The 14,947-nt window shown below is 37.8% G+C and overlaps 6 protein-coding genes across 6 annotated transcripts; 4 read left to right on the top strand and 2 right to left on the bottom strand.

Annotated features, from left to right (window-relative positions):
• The first annotated feature begins 306 nt into the window (after positions 1–306).
• On the top strand, positions 307–1,865 carry LOC122399783 (collagenase-like). The gene is made up of 4 exons (XM_043400740.1): positions 307–407; positions 477–821; positions 884–1,116; positions 1,651–1,865. The coding sequence occupies exons 1-4, from the start codon at positions 323–325 to the stop codon at positions 1,813–1,815; spliced, it is 828 nt and encodes a 275-aa protein (XP_043256675.1). The 5' UTR covers positions 307–322; the 3' UTR covers positions 1,816–1,865.
• A 1,359-nt stretch (positions 1,866–3,224) lies between these two features.
• Positions 3,225–3,684, top strand: LOC122399787 (histone H4). Its single transcript, XM_043400743.1, has one exon. The coding sequence runs from the start codon at positions 3,254–3,256 to the stop codon at positions 3,563–3,565; it is 312 nt and encodes a 103-aa protein (XP_043256678.1). The 5' UTR covers positions 3,225–3,253; the 3' UTR covers positions 3,566–3,684.
• A 1,366-nt stretch (positions 3,685–5,050) lies between these two features.
• LOC122399786 (histone H2A) lies at positions 5,051–5,497 on the bottom strand. Its single transcript, XM_043400742.1, has one exon. It carries the CDS (start codon positions 5,444–5,446, stop codon positions 5,072–5,074), a length of 375 nt encoding a protein of 124 aa, XP_043256677.1. The 5' UTR covers positions 5,447–5,497; the 3' UTR covers positions 5,051–5,071.
• A 179-nt stretch (positions 5,498–5,676) lies between these two features.
• On the top strand, positions 5,677–6,184 carry LOC122399717 (histone H2B). The gene has a single exon (XM_043400610.1). The coding sequence runs from the start codon at positions 5,738–5,740 to the stop codon at positions 6,107–6,109; it is 372 nt and encodes a 123-aa protein (XP_043256545.1). The 5' UTR covers positions 5,677–5,737; the 3' UTR covers positions 6,110–6,184.
• Positions 6,185–7,601: 1,417 nt separating this feature from the next.
• LOC122399768 (histone H1-like) lies at positions 7,602–8,822 on the bottom strand. Its single transcript, XM_043400708.1, has one exon. It carries the CDS (start codon positions 8,709–8,711, stop codon positions 8,028–8,030), a length of 684 nt encoding a protein of 227 aa, XP_043256643.1. The 5' UTR covers positions 8,712–8,822; the 3' UTR covers positions 7,602–8,027.
• A 2,003-nt stretch (positions 8,823–10,825) lies between these two features.
• On the top strand, positions 10,826–14,878 carry LOC122400062 (transmembrane protein 145). Its single transcript, XM_043401269.1, has 5 exons — positions 10,826–11,843; positions 11,912–12,419; positions 12,485–12,622; positions 12,680–12,935; positions 13,000–14,878. Exons 1-5 carry the CDS (start codon positions 11,470–11,472, stop codon positions 13,188–13,190), a joined length of 1,467 nt encoding a protein of 488 aa, XP_043257204.1. The 5' UTR covers positions 10,826–11,469; the 3' UTR covers positions 13,191–14,878.
• The last annotated feature ends 69 nt before the right edge of the window (positions 14,879–14,947 follow it).

The following is a 14,947-nucleotide window of genomic DNA, read 5'->3' as shown; positions in this document are numbered from 1 at the left end:
ACCATGGGGTTTTCCCACTTTCTCGATTGCATTTCAAGATTGGAATCGCCCATTTCTAGATAAAACCGGAGCCAGTAAATTTAAAGAATTTCCCAAATTACCTTTGGCACTCGTACTTTTCCAAAGAAAGTACCGTTACGCGTTTACCATTATCGGCAGGGCACGTAAACAGAATTGGTTGTGTATATATAGGAAAGCGACATGGGCATATTTTGCACAGTGCACCATGGTTTCGTTATGCATCGTAACCTGTTTCCTCGTCGTTGCTGCTCTGACGACGAGCAGCAACGTTCATTGCAATCCGGTGTTCGAGGCGTTTAAAATGATCGGTAAATCGAACTCGTCCTCGAAATACGATCGTCCGAATTGCAACGTCACCGGAGCTGGCTATTTTCCTGTTACAGAAGGTACGCGTGAATTTAATAGGAAATAGTTCTACCACGGTTTGATTGAATTTTTAATGTTTGTGGAAACAGAGGATTTGAACCCGGACAGAATAGTCGGCGGAATGTACGCGAGAAGGAATCAGTTTCCCTTTATGGCCGTGGTGCATCGATTGTTGGGCAGAGGAATGATTTCACAATGCGGTGGGACAATCATTTCCCACAGATGGGTTTTAACGGCCGGCCATTGCGTGGCGGACCAGCCACGACAGTTTCTGGTAGTTTTCGGCGATATCGATAAATCCCGCGTCGGTTATAATTTTTACCAAGGACCTGGAACATCGATGATGACCGACTCCGGATTCCTCCACCCTCATTTCTCACCGACCATAAACGACGTTGGTCTGCTCTACATGCCGCGTGATATTCCATTCGGTGGTAAGTAAACTTGTTTCTCGTATTAATTTTCCGTGCAACAAAATAACCACGCTTCTTTTCAGAGGCGATTCAACCGATTCATTTGGCGGGAAAAGACGACACGTATGAAAGTTTTAACGGCAGAATGGGCACTGTTATCGGATGGGGAAAAGATCGATCAAAAAGCACGGGAACAAGGAGGCTGAAATACGCGACTATTCCCATAATATCGAATTCGAAATGTAGCATGACATGGGGCATAACATCGAACAAGCATATATGCACAGCAGCCGGTTACAAAAAGGACGCCTGTCAGGTAAAAGATCATTTTTATTCGTATAAATTTTTGGTCGTCGCTGTAGAGTGCCCGAATACTTTTGATACAGCCTGTACGCAGTCAGTTTTTTTTCAAACGTTCTCTCCTACTGTCTCGTTCAACGGCCCTTTTCCCCCCAAACAGACGTTGCGTGCCAGTTGGCCGTTACACACGCACACTTAGCTCGGATTCGTCCGTTATACATCACAGAAACACGTACAGGCTTGTCCGTTGTGCCTCCGCGCAGCTATCTTGCGCATCTTGCAGTCTACAAGGTCGCGTTGCCCGCCTCCCTCGCAGACGCATTTCGTGCATCGAAAGCATGAAACGATATTCTTCGTCGAACGTTAAACTCGCGTTTCCTTTAAATTAAAGCAGACCGAGAAGTTATGTAAGCAGTTACGATCAAAAATACTAAAAGACAACATACTCGTTTGCAGCTCCCTTAAATCTGTAGTCGGTCACCGATTATGTAACTTTGTCACTTTGTATTTATAGGAATTTAGGTGAATGATTACAAACTAACATTTACAGGGCGACAGCGGTGGACCTCTTATCGTGTTAGAAGATGGCGTCCCTGTTCAAATCGGAATCGTGAGTTACGGAGACGCGAGTTGCCCCAGCAGCAAACCCGGCGTGTTTTCGAGAGTCACGGGATACATCGACTGGATTCAAGAAGCTACAGGGATTCGTTTCTAAGAGATATTTGTGATATTGTCATTTTTATACAATCACGGCGACGAATGTTAATCGTTCGAAGACTTGCATACCTATGTACAAATAAATAATAGTATTTTTATAACCACGAAATTTTATTTTCTGCGTAATAAAATTCAACTAACAGTTGTGCAAGGAATGAGACAGTTTATACTTTGAATATTTTACAATGGAACATAAGCAATAAAGTTTTATTACTTTTGTAACTAATTACAAGCAATATACCCATATAATACCTAACCATGCAATAAAACTTTTTATTGTTGCACTTCAGGTAGATCAGAATTTCCTTAGGCGATATTACCTGTTATCGTCCGTGTTTCTCAAAGATATTAAGAATAAACGATATTGGAATGTTTGAATATACTAATGGATACCGCCTCGGGCAATTTTTACTAATTCACGAAATACCCATAAATACCAGAAATGTTCATCTTCGTTCTACGATGAATTTGATAAGTACGTTAACGTTCGTATTTATTTACTTTGTCAAGGTGTCTATAGCAGCGCAGAAAAAAATGGCCACGAGAAAATCGATACGATCAGTGAGCATATTAGCGACGATTTCGAAAATTCGATTATGGTAGTTATTCATTTTTCACGAATAATTGGTGGTTACTACGCAGCGGACAAATAATTTCCCTTCGTGGCGGTCGTTCCATCGATTTATTATCGGGTGGGGCAAACGATGGGACACTGCGTAGTTTTACGCAGGAATTTTTCGTCATTGTCGGCGTCATCGATAAAATCAGTCACGAGATACGATTTTAACAACGGCCCCGGTATCTCGACGATGACATAAGACGGCTATGATTCATCCAAAATATTATTACACGACATACCGTACATTAGTACGCAATGTAATATTACGTAGCATTCGAAATACGTATATTTTATGAACAGTTGTTTATCGAAACCAGAAACGTTCCTCGAATATTTGCTGGCACTGAAAAGTGCCGTTTTGACGAGAAAACAGGGAATATACAATAAACAATTTATTATTTATTGCGCGTTTCTTTGTAAATTCTGCGCAATTTCTCGAACAAGCCTCTCGAAAGGTTTCTTGGATATCAGCAATTTGGTACTCTTTTGATAATGGCGTATTTCCCGCAAGGATTTCTTCTCCGATGGGTCTTCGACTTTTTTCTTCGCTTTGTTGAATTGATTTATACGTGTCATTGTAACCGAACAATAGAACGTTGTGACCCTCCTCTCCCACTTACGAGCTGCAACAGCAGATGTTCCGCAGATGTTACCCCCCTATGTACCCTCGGTTCGACACGTCACAGCCGGTCATTGGCTGGCCGACCAGTGGTGGGGATACGGCGTCCAGCGAGTATAAAAACCCGGCGCAAACGTCGCTGGCATCAAACGTTGGTCTGCTGGCGAAGTTGTATCACTTTATTCGAAATATTACAAGATGACTGGCCGTGGAAAGGGAGGAAAGGGATTGGGAAAGGGAGGAGCGAAGCGGCATCGTAAAGTACTTCGTGATAATATCCAAGGTATCACAAAGCCTGCAATACGTCGTTTGGCTCGCCGTGGCGGTGTCAAACGTATATCTGGTCTCATCTATGAAGAAACTCGTGGTGTTCTGAAAGTCTTCCTGGAAAACGTTATCCGTGACGCAGTTACCTACACCGAGCACGCCAAACGAAAGACTGTAACTGCTATGGACGTTGTCTATGCGCTCAAGAGGCAAGGACGTACTCTCTACGGTTTTGGAGGTTAAGTGCAACATCATTGACGTGCGGTTGTCATCAATCGTCAAACAAACGGCCCTTTTCAGGGCCACAATTACTTGGAACTGAGAACTCTTTTGTTCAACTTTAATTTTTCCTGCAATCTTGAGATTCCCATATCCTGTCAAACATGTGTTACACAGCTGCTCTTGTGAATTCTAAAACATGGTAAAACATGGTCATTTATTCTACAAAGAAATGCTGTCGAAAATCATGTAGAAGTTTCTACATCTGATCGCATTCATTATCCAAGTCACTTTATATACGAGAAACTTCCATCATTTATGTTCTCTATTATTTATTTTAAAAATATGGAAGTATCATAGGTAATAGATCCGAATTTTCTCTGAATATTTTTATAATTCGTACGAAATGTAAAAATATTCACAGAAAACGGTCAAAGAAAGAGTTTTCTCTTTTTGCGTTCAATGTGAAGTTCGAGTATCGACTCGATATACCAAGAAGTGTGATGCACAATGGAATACGATGTTGCCATATCTCGGCGTCTGTCTGGCTTGCTCTCACATGAATTCTTATGGAACACGATGTTGCCAAATGTATTCTCTCAATAATAAATATCAAGATTTAACTTTACACATTTAAATAAGCATTAATCTTTAGGCAATAATAAATGAACGAATACACAAATTGGATGATTCCTTCTGTCTATTGCAATTTTTACTTTCCCATTACGGTAGTTACAAAATAACGATATTGATTTTATTACGTACAAATAGAATATGGTAGAATAAATACTAAACCAGAAAAAGTTATTAGAATAGCAGTTATATCAATAGGTTAGATTCAATGTTAATTGCACTTAACATAGATGCAATCTTAAAAGAGTTGTGTATCGTAAAAATGATGTCAAAATTACATTAACAAATGCTATACTTTGTGAAGTTGTTTCAAATCTCTCAAGTCATACACAAATTATGTGCATTTTTATATTGCATTGGTCCTATGCACAAATATCTACAATCTGCTAAAATAGTTACTTAAATGAATCCTAAATATAATATAGCTTGATTAAATAATGTTCATCACATTTATGTGAATTTTATATGTCCATAAAAACGAGTTTGTTATTCCCATAAATAATATTCATTGGTGGTCCTAAAAAGGACCAAGTGTCCTATACAAATTATATGCATTTTTATATTACATTGGTCCTATGTACAAATATCTTACAAGTCACTTAAGTGCAAAAACAGTTACTTAAATGAATTCTAAATATAATTTAGAATCATTAAATAATGTTCATCACATTTATGTGAATTTTATATGTCCATTAAAACAAGTTTGCTATTCCCAAATCAAATGTTAGTTGGTGGTCCTGAAAAGGACCATTGGGTTTCAATGAATTCTAAGTATAGTATAGAATCATTAAATAATGTTTATAAAATTTTATATGTTCATAAAAACAAGTTGGTTATTCCCATATCAAATGTAATTGGTGGCCCTGAAAAGGGCCGTTTTGTTCTGAAAAATCAGGATTAAGCTTTCTTTTCTGTCTTTTTTGGTAAAAGAACAGCTTGAATGTTCGGCAATACGCCTCCTTGTGCTATCGTCACTCCGGAAAGGAGTTTGTTCAATTCTTCGTCATTACGGATGGCCAGTTGCAGATGACGTGGTATAATTCTGGTTTTCTTGTTGTCACGGGCAGCGTTTCCAGCCAACTCCAAAACTTCAGCGGCCAAGTACTCCATAACAGCAGCCAGATAAACTGGAGCACCGGCACCAACACGCTCGGCATAATTTCCTTTCCTCAACAGACGATGAATACGACCAACGGGAAATTGTAGCCCGGCCCTGTTAGAGCGGGACTTCGCCTTCCCCTTGACTTTGCCACCTTTTCCACGTCCAGACATGATGAAGAATTAACTTGTACGGTTTAAAAACAACAACGTTCGTCGTTGAACTTCGGCTGGATAATGTGCTGGGGTGGGCTTAGAGGGGGGTTTATATAGCGCCGGAACGAAGAATCGTGCGCCCAATCGGAGCGCTGGGGGGGGAACGCTGCGCTCTGATTGGGCGGAGGTTACGGCCCCTTTCCGTGATAAATACCGGTCGGAAACAGCGCAACTCATTCGCAGCTGTATCTCGTACCTGTACGCATATCGCATTCAAGTAACCACTTTGACAAGAAACTCTCTCTGACAATGCCGCCCAAAGCTAGTGGAAAGGCGGTGAAGAAGGCTGGTAAAGCTCAAAAGAATATAAGCAAAACCGACAAGAAGAAGAAGCGAAGGAGGAAGGAAAGCTACGCAATCTACATTTACAAAGTTCTGAAACAAGTACATCCAGATACTGGTATTTCGAGCAAAGCCATGAGCATCATGAACAGTTTCGTGAATGATGTATTCGAACGCATTGCTGCTGAAGCATCTCGTCTGGCTCATTACAACAAACGATCGACCATAACCTCCCGGGAAATCCAAACTGCTGTACGTCTGCTGCTGCCTGGTGAACTTGCCAAACACGCCGTCAGTGAAGGAACTAAAGCTGTGACTAAGTATACCAGCTCCAAGTGAACATAATCACTACACAAACCGGCCCTTTTCAGGGCCACAAATCATTTCGAAACGTGTGACAATACTTTGCTTCCAACTGTTCTAAATTATAAAGTGTTTGAAATTTTTATTTCAGAACATTTTCTTTTCAGTATAGTGATATTCGAATTTTTAGACTGAATTTTAGTCTTCAATATGTGGTGCAAAATTTTACACAAACCGGCCCTTTTCAGGGCCACAAATCATTTCGAAACGTTTGACAATATTTTGCTTCTAACTGTTTTCAATTATTAAGTGTTTGAAATTTTTATTTTTTCAGTATAGTGATATTCGAATTTTTAGACTGAATTTAGTCTTTAATATGTGGTGGAAAATTTTATTCGGATATCAGTTAACAATTTCTAACATACCTAGATTTATTGACCATAGAATGACGAAAATAACTCGTTTTCTAGAAAACATAACCTATTCTTTCTCACTATATGATTACTATGGTGATCTATTGGTGATTGGCACTTAAATTTTCTCTTTAAAACGCTTGTATAAATGAATACATTTTATTTAATATAGTTCTTCAAAAATTTAATTATTCTATCGAATTTAAATTGCGAATAAAATGTTAGGTTTATTGATTATTAGAAGTCTCTCAGGAATACTCTGTTATTCGAATAAAATTTCGTTTATCTCGAGCCATAACTTGCAATGTTAAACTATGATTTATAATTTATAACCATAACTAGTGTTGTGCCAGTGTCCTAACCTTCAAACTACATGTTCTGTACGTCAAAGTTTTATTAAACTTTTTTTAACGATCGTGTAAATCGTAAGCTAAATATATTTCGAGCAATCTTGAAAACAGAATGTTTCTACGGATAAATAACGGTTTAGGTTTTTAAAAAAGAATAAATACGAACACGTATGTATGTATGTATATCGTACGAACGATGTAGCGAGCATTATATCGTGACTAGGCCCTTGCCACTGCATAAGTGGAATGCGTGCAAGAATAATTCTAAGCTTTCTATTTTCTTAGGGTCTCGTGCAAAAGCCAGGTAGCCCTGGTAAACCCTTGGTAACCAGAGCCCTACGAAACGTTCGTTTTCTTACAAAGCCTCTCTCAATGGGGGCTCTTCACTTTTATTGCCTTGTTCCCTTCCCATAAACCATTTTCCCTTTTCAATTTTCCATGTTCCTCTACCGTTTCTTTTCTTTCCTCTTTTGTTTAGCTTCCTCGGTGACAAAATCGACAGAACTATCGAACAATTCGTCTTGGCTCGTCCCTAACCTACGTGTAACACTTAACCTGAAATAAACTTCTATTTAATCGTGAATAGTTCTCTTGTCGTATTTATTTCGCCGTTTACAAGTCCCCTCGATCTATTTAACGAAGTTAATGGGTAATAGAAATAAATTACTGCAACATTTTAATAAGATATTTACCATATATATATATATATATTTAAATTTGAAGATACAATATGAACGAATATATGTTGCATGATCTTTGATGGGATATATAAATTTATACAGATTATAGGAATGAAACTAAAGTCCACAAATGCTACAAGACATATATACCAAAACGTGTGTACTTTTCAAATCATATTTTATTCGTGTATCATAATCATTCGCTTCTTAAAAAATTATTTTAGACACATTATCTACTAATATTCGAACGTTACTGCGAAGAAAAAAAAGCTACATTTAAAATCCTTATTTCGTACGATTATTATGTACAAATCTTAAACCTGTAATTATTCTATGTCGTATACAAAAAGAATTTATAGGTTAGGGTTTTCTTATTATTACGTATCACAGTTATGGTTCCTAATGTTTAATACCGTTCTAGATTGTCTAAATTGTTCCATGTCAAATAGTTTGTGGCCCTGAAAAGGGCCATTTTCGTTTCGAATAAAATCTCAAAAATTGTGAAGAAAAATTATTTCTTTGCTGCTGCTTTCACCACTTTTGGCGCCGCCTTCTTTGGCTTCGGGGTTCTCGTTTTCGCCGCTGGTGCCTTAACCGTCTTCTTGCTTTTCGAAATGGATTTCGGTTCACTCGCTGGTTTTGCTTTCTCGGTTTTCTCCGCCGCCTTAGCAGGCTTCTTCGCTGCCGCTGCTTTCTTCGGTGTTTCTGCTTTCTTTATCGGGCTGGATTTCTTCGCTGGCGCAGGTTTACGCACTGGCGTCGTCTTTTTCTCAACAGATTTTTTCACTTTCTTCGGTTCGGCCACCTTCACCGCAGCCCGTTGCACTCTCGTCTTGGTCTCTGTACCTTTGGTCATCGGTAGTTTGAACGAACCTGAAGCACCTTTACCCTTCGTCTGAACAACAGCACCGGAGGTAACAGCAGACTTCAAGTATCTCTTGATGAAAGGTGCCAGTTTCTCGCCGTCCACCTTGTACGTGGACGCCATGTATTTTTTGATGGCTTGCAGGGACGATCCTTTGCGATCCTTCAGCTCTCTGATGGCAGATGTCACCATCTCGGAAGTAGGCGGATGAGAGGATTTCGTCCGTTGAGATCTTATTGATTTTCCCTTCGGTGTCGACTTCTTCGGTGGACTGGCGTTGCTCTCGACACTCTCAACCGCGGTACCTCCCGTATTTCCTTTGTCCTCCATTTTATCACTACCGAAACAGTCTTTTTTTTCTGTTCAAAATCGACTCTCTTGTAAATCGCGCAATAAAATTATTCAATCGACAAGCAGACAATAATCACACGTGAACCGACAGTACTCTGACGCATACTAGCGCCACTGAAACGGCGTATATGGTCTGCGAGCACGGACCATGAAGAGTGACCGGCGAATATCTTGAGCGACAAGTTTCTCGAAAAACGACGAAGCGGCAAACGATCGTCCGAATTCGAACAATAATTTCTCTGATTCGGGAGACCATTGCGAATGAACAAAAGTCTGAATAAATGGCCACGTGTATCTAGTTTTATTTTCTATTTCTCTTCGTACGATAAAAGCCACTGGGTTTCGTACACGGCACGATTTTCTGGCAAGTGTCTTTTCGCCAGACTGGGGTACACCACGGAAAAACAATAAAAATTAATGATTTATTGAACAATTGTCTCTGTATTTTTATCCCAAACGATCCTAATGGTACCGTTGCTGAATGCTATGGATTAATTTTTAAGAAAGCTTCTCTAGTTTCTTAAAAATCACGCGTATAAAATAGGCGGTGCCAAAATCTGTATCTGCAAGGTGCTCGTGATAAAGGCTGCTTTAATATTTTATAAACCGACAATATGTAATGCGATATTAAAATAATTTCGATTCCGGTAGAAATTAGTATCACGAGGGGCAAATAAAACGATCGAAATAATGATGTAGGATAAATTGAAACGGAATAAATTTGATGCGTTTTCATAGAACGTAAGTCACGAAAGTCATAACCTCATCGTGCAACATCGAAACGTAGATAATTAATAGAATTTCTATAACGTTGGGTTCAATCCACGAATAATTCCTGATAAGAATGTATTCTAATAAACGTACGGAAATCGATGGTGGTAAAGAGGTTAGGAAAGAAAAGAATTTTATGAAACGAAAAGTCATATATCGATGATACGGTTCTAGCATGAATTCGCTGTGGAATGGTTTCTATTTTTACGATTTTATATTAACCGTTTGCAATTTTAACGTACTTAAGTACAATGTAAACATTGTTTGATCAGAAAGCATTCTTCGATGCGTCATATATTAAAATATTCGATATAGTCAAGGTTACATTACAAAACGACAACGAAATGTCTTCTTCCATGATTATAAAAATGGAGACCCATGATATTTCATAGGATATTCACATTTATTATATCAATTTTACACGGAATGTACAAAAATTACACGGTTTCGCCGAAAAACGGGATATTTCGTGCATGTACATGATTTTGTTAACCTGATATATAAAAAAAATAGGCGAAAACAAATTAACAAATTATTCGAGATCGATGTTCGTCCGCTAGGGTAGACATGTTGTTTCAGAGAGTATTGTTTGGATAGTTGGAATATTTCTTGCGAAATTTTACCGTTATTTAGCGATTTGTTGTTAACGGACATTTCTATCGAGATAACACGACACGTTACACGAACAACAGTTTTTATTCGTTAATGTCGGAAGTCCTTTGTGTTGGCTGAGAACAAGCATTTTCTATTATGCAATTAATCCGGATATTAATTCAGTTCTACGTGTTTTCCCTGAATAACATATCCCAAGATCGGATATGTTAATTGCAGGAACATTTTTGTTGCTTGGCAGTTTTACAATATTCGACGCAATTTGCGTCTTTTGGTCAGGGCATATATAAAAGACAACAAAGAAAATGATTTGAAGACGAAGCCATATAAATATGCCCTGAATACGCTGATAGGGCGCGAAACTTGGCATGATTTACCCCCCAAAAAAAAAAAATATCAAACCATTATTCAAAACGAGGCCTTTATTTCGAGAATTACAATTTTTCGAGTTCAAATCTAAATGCTTGAAATCTACTTGCAATTTATACTGTACTTAACCATTAAATTTTTGTAATTTCTAACACAACTATCATTCTCACGGGAAAAACGTGAAATTTTCGATCTTGTAACGTAAAGTCGATAAATATCCAGTATATGGTTACGAGGGAAACAATTAAAGAGCAAATAGAATTTTTACTTATCTCGTGTCTATTTTTAACTTTTAACAATGTTACTACGCATCGTAGTTTTCATTTTGAGGTTATGTCCACCGAAATCCTATCGTAATCTTGCAAGTGCAATTTCGAATAACTTTTCAGATATCTGCATTTGCAATAATTCATACGAGTGGTAATAGAAAAAAAACTAACAATTTATGTTTCATCGGTATATTTTACCATCCGATAGTTTCTGTACCAAGAAATCGATCGAATGGTTCTGTTTCGTTTGAGGGAATTAAAGGACGAAAGGTGAACGATACGCGTTAATTGAAAACGTAATCTTTTTATGGAAGCGCGGGAAAGTATTCCTAAGGACCGTGTGGTAACAGTAGTGAGAAAACGTTTTGCAGCGGCCGGTCTCTTTGGGTGGGGAAAATCAATAGGAAAACCCGAGTTCAATTCAGAGGTATGGGTCATTAACGTTTAGCGGATGATACGCGTGGTGTTATTTTTGAATGTTTTACCGTGGATACGCGATGCATCCTCGCTCGTGGAACATTCGCAATGACACGTACGAAAAGCTGTGCATCCTGACGCGCGTGAAAGTTCCACAGAACGCATAGTGGTGAATCGGTGATGTTTAACAGCTGTGTTCGATAAGAAGAAAAATGTTATGACATTGTATAATCATTGATGCTTCTCGACGACCAGTTCGTAACACTGTACATACATCGGGGACTGCACACGTAACAACGATGATACTTGAAAAGATTCTGTTCGTTTGTTTCGCGTCGTGTCTCTTGCCATGGATCGAACACGTTGAAACCACTCATATCTCCGGCACGTTCAATACGAGAGAATTTTTTCGCTTTCTCATTAAATTCGGTTTCCAAAAGACCGATCGACATCGGCAGAAGGACTCGTACGGTTATATTTTTGGCAACGTAACGTCGAAAAGCAATTTCTCTGCGCCGATTACCTTGGCAGTCCTGGACCGAGGTGATTTCGTAGAATACTATGGTAATCGTACCCTAAAGAACAAGAGTACCGCCTGTACTCTTATGTTCAATACCTTGAATCAAAGCTCTTACGACGTACACTGTAACAAAGAAGGTCAGGACTTCTTGAGGTACGTTGTTTAATTAACTTATAATCCCCCGTTATAGAATTAACTACCGTTTGTTTATTTTTTAACAGGAGAGTACCCTGTCCGAAAGGTAAACTATGCCCAGACGAAGATTCCATATGGAACATCGTGAAGGGGCACCAATTCACGTACGTCATACAGGATTTTTGGCAGCCACGTTTCTGGTACATGAGTCTAGTGGCGTGTTATAGAAACACAACTACGTGCCAGTGGGAATACTACGAGAAACACGACGAATTAGAGTACGATATTTGGCTGATAAACGGTAACCCGAATACCACAGGCCTAAGCAGTTTAACGTACCAGTTTTCGTACGATAGACAAAACACCACTGGACTGTACCTGTTGGTTTTCATATGTTATATTATACTGGTACCGCTGCAATTGTACGCAGTGAGATTGCAGAAACACCCTGTGACAAGATTATTCACTGCTAGTTTACTATTAGAATTTATAGCAGTGTGTTTAATTTTGATACACGTGTTGAAATTCGCTCTCGACGGAGTCGGCTACGAACAGTTGGAAGTTGCGGGTGATATTTTTGATATTCTATCACGAGTAAGTTTTGATATCTATGAATTTAATTTTTATTAACGTTTAATATTTATTTTAACATGTTTCAGACATTATTCATGTTGTTGCTTCTCTTGCTTGCCAAAGGATGGGCTGTAACAAGAATGGAATTAACGTGGAAGCCTTTAGTTTTTGCTATATGGCTTTGTTACGGAGTGGTCCATATTCTGCTATACGTATGGAACATGGTACGTTTCTATTTATAAAATTAAAATTCGAGATAAAAATATATTCGACGTTTTCAGACGGAAGTCGATATCATCGAAGATATCGACGAGTACCAGACATGGCCGGGCTGGTTCATCCTTTTGTTTCGAAGTACAATAATGATCTGGTTTTTATGCGAGCTAAGAAATACCATGACGTACGAACACAACACTCAAAAGTTAAACTTTTTACTACACTTCGGTGCATCCTCCTTAGTTTGGTTCATTTATCTACCAATTATAGCGCTCATAGCACTTCAAGTAAGCGCATTGTGGAGGTTTAAACTTCTGTTGGGTAAGTATTATTATGTAATGTGAAATTTAACGGAATTCGTAATTTTTACACGATGCATTTCTAGGTATTACATACTCGTTTGATTGTTTTGCATATTACGTGATGGCACATTTACTGTGGCCGACACGGAGCGAACAATACTTTTTACTCGCACAAGGAGCGGACAACGGCGACGAGCTGGATGAATTTAACGAAGCACCGCACGTACTAAATAATTACGTAGAACCGCCGGAACTTAGTAAAATTATTACTTAATATCAGATCACAAACGGCAAAGGGCCACACGGATGAGAAATCAAACTTGCACCTCGGTTTGATGCATGCTACAGTTTGCCAAATGGTAAAATTCTATAGAGTTGATAATACTCTGCTACATGCTACTTGAGACTGATATATTCTGCGCACTCTGTAATTAGGGACACTAATAATCAAATTCATACATGTGATAGAAGGTCAATAATTGACTCGAGAAAAATAAAAAAAATTGGTGAGTATGATATGAGTACTTTCGGATAATTGATTTGTCATTTAGCGTGGGAAGTAAATACACGAATTAAGTTGTAGAAATTTGTAGATATATAATGTTAATGTACGATGTTTATGTAACATAATGATAATGTATAATGAATGTATATTTATAACATTTACGCCAATGTACATAACAGTAACATTTAGATGTCAAGTATTCAATGTTTAGAGGAATCTATTACGGCTAGCGAATATACATAGTCTTACATTACTCGTTTCTACTTGTTTAGTGTTATTAAAAACGAACATTTTAGTGGTACAATCGACATCGTTCATTTACTCATGTCATACTCTTTAATCATGTCTGTTTAATATTAATGATACTGTTTTAACTGTTAACTTATTTTCAGTGCTGTCTAACGATTACGCTTAGGTAATCTATAGAGGTGCACGGGTAGCCTGAAATTCGGGATTAGATAGTCAAGAAAGTGTGACGAATTCGAGGACAACCCGGTACATTTCGATGTATCGAGCTCTGCCTTCAATTTGCCAATTATTCAGCGGCCCAAATTCGAATTTCGGGTTATTCGCATATCCCTGATAATTTAATAAGCTAATTATAAAATAATATGTAAGGAATTTTTTAATCCTGTACTATGGGTGCACATTTTTCATGATAGTACCGATAATGCATTTTATAACTACATAACGTTTGCTCTGTATGGAAACTATTACACTGCGCGCTTGAAGGAGTATGAAAATTGAAATTAAAATCGACGTGATTTTTCTTCGTATTTTTTCTAACGGAATATGTGTTTGCATAAGAACATGTACAACTATAATATGTATTAACGAAATTGTGCATTGATACACTATACACAAGGTTTTCATAAAGAAAGGATATTCTTAATGCATCTATAATTTTTTCAATATTAGGAGCATAACACTATTGCGATTCAAGTAATTAAAAATATAACTTTTATATGCATTTTAATAACAGAAGCCATTGTATTTATATTTCGTTCAACATTTTTTACCTTTTCTTTGTACAAAAATACACAAACATGAAATGTTTAACCGTTCGAGCGCTACTCTTTTGTTCTGCAAATTGTATTCCGCACTTTGAACGTATACAAGAAAAATTCTTCAGCGCTCGAACGGTTAAAATATTAAATTACGCGAAATTTTTATGGAAATTTTTAAGCGTTAATAACGATTTATGGGAGAAGAACATGTATCAGTACCTTTTTACATAGTACAATTTTAAACCCATAGTGTAACGAAACCGATTGAAATTATTATTTTATATTTATCAATACTTCTGTACGCGATTACGTAAGTTAGAATAGTAATATATGTTTCGTTTATAAAGACAAGTAAAAGACATGCAAATTGTGCTGGCATAAACATTGCATGATCTATATTATGTATTATTTTAAAAAACGAAAGTTCCATGTTCCGATCGATCTACAATATTCCATGTATGTTCTTCAAAAATTTTAAAAGCAGTTTTATTTCTACTATCATATATGGGGATAGGAGTA

The sequence above is a fragment of the Colletes gigas genome, unplaced genomic scaffold, assembly GCF_013123115.1.
Source record: "Colletes gigas isolate AHSC1104 unplaced genomic scaffold, ASM1312311v1 Colletes_gigas_Sc00015, whole genome shotgun sequence".
NCBI lineage: Eukaryota > Metazoa > Arthropoda > Insecta > Hymenoptera > Colletidae > Colletes > Colletes gigas.
Note: the sequence above shows the minus strand (reverse complement) of the source record. Positions and strands in the feature narration are given on the sequence as shown.

What these genes read in the sequence shown, in the direction of transcription:
- LOC122399768 (XM_043400708.1), bottom strand. Translation starts at nt 8,711, where the DNA reads ATGGAGGACAAAGGAAATACGGGAGGTACCGCGGTTGAGAGTGTCGAG.
- LOC122399786 (XM_043400742.1), bottom strand. Translation starts at nt 5,446, where the DNA reads ATGTCTGGACGTGGAAAAGGTGGCAAAGTCAAGGGGAAGGCGAAGTCC.
- LOC122399783 (XM_043400740.1), top strand. Translation starts at nt 323, where the DNA reads ATGATCGGTAAATCGAACTCGTCCTCGAAATACGATCGTCCGAATTGC. An exon ending in CTATTTTCCTGTTACAGAAG is followed by an intron (nt 408 to 476) that starts GTACGCGTGAAT and finishes TTGTGGAAACAG; the next exon opens with AGGATTTGAACCCGGACAGA. An exon ending in GCGTGATATTCCATTCGGTG is followed by an intron (nt 822 to 883) that starts GTAAGTAAACTT and finishes GCTTCTTTTCAG; the next exon opens with AGGCGATTCAACCGATTCAT.
- LOC122400062 (XM_043401269.1), top strand. Translation starts at nt 11,470, where the DNA reads ATGATACTTGAAAAGATTCTGTTCGTTTGTTTCGCGTCGTGTCTCTTG. An exon ending in GAAGGTCAGGACTTCTTGAG is followed by an intron (nt 11,844 to 11,911) that starts GTACGTTGTTTA and finishes ATTTTTTAACAG; the next exon opens with GAGAGTACCCTGTCCGAAAG. An exon ending in GAGGTTTAAACTTCTGTTGG is followed by an intron (nt 12,936 to 12,999) that starts GTAAGTATTATT and finishes ATGCATTTCTAG; the next exon opens with GTATTACATACTCGTTTGAT.
- LOC122399717 (XM_043400610.1), top strand. Translation starts at nt 5,738, where the DNA reads ATGCCGCCCAAAGCTAGTGGAAAGGCGGTGAAGAAGGCTGGTAAAGCT.
- LOC122399787 (XM_043400743.1), top strand. Translation starts at nt 3,254, where the DNA reads ATGACTGGCCGTGGAAAGGGAGGAAAGGGATTGGGAAAGGGAGGAGCG.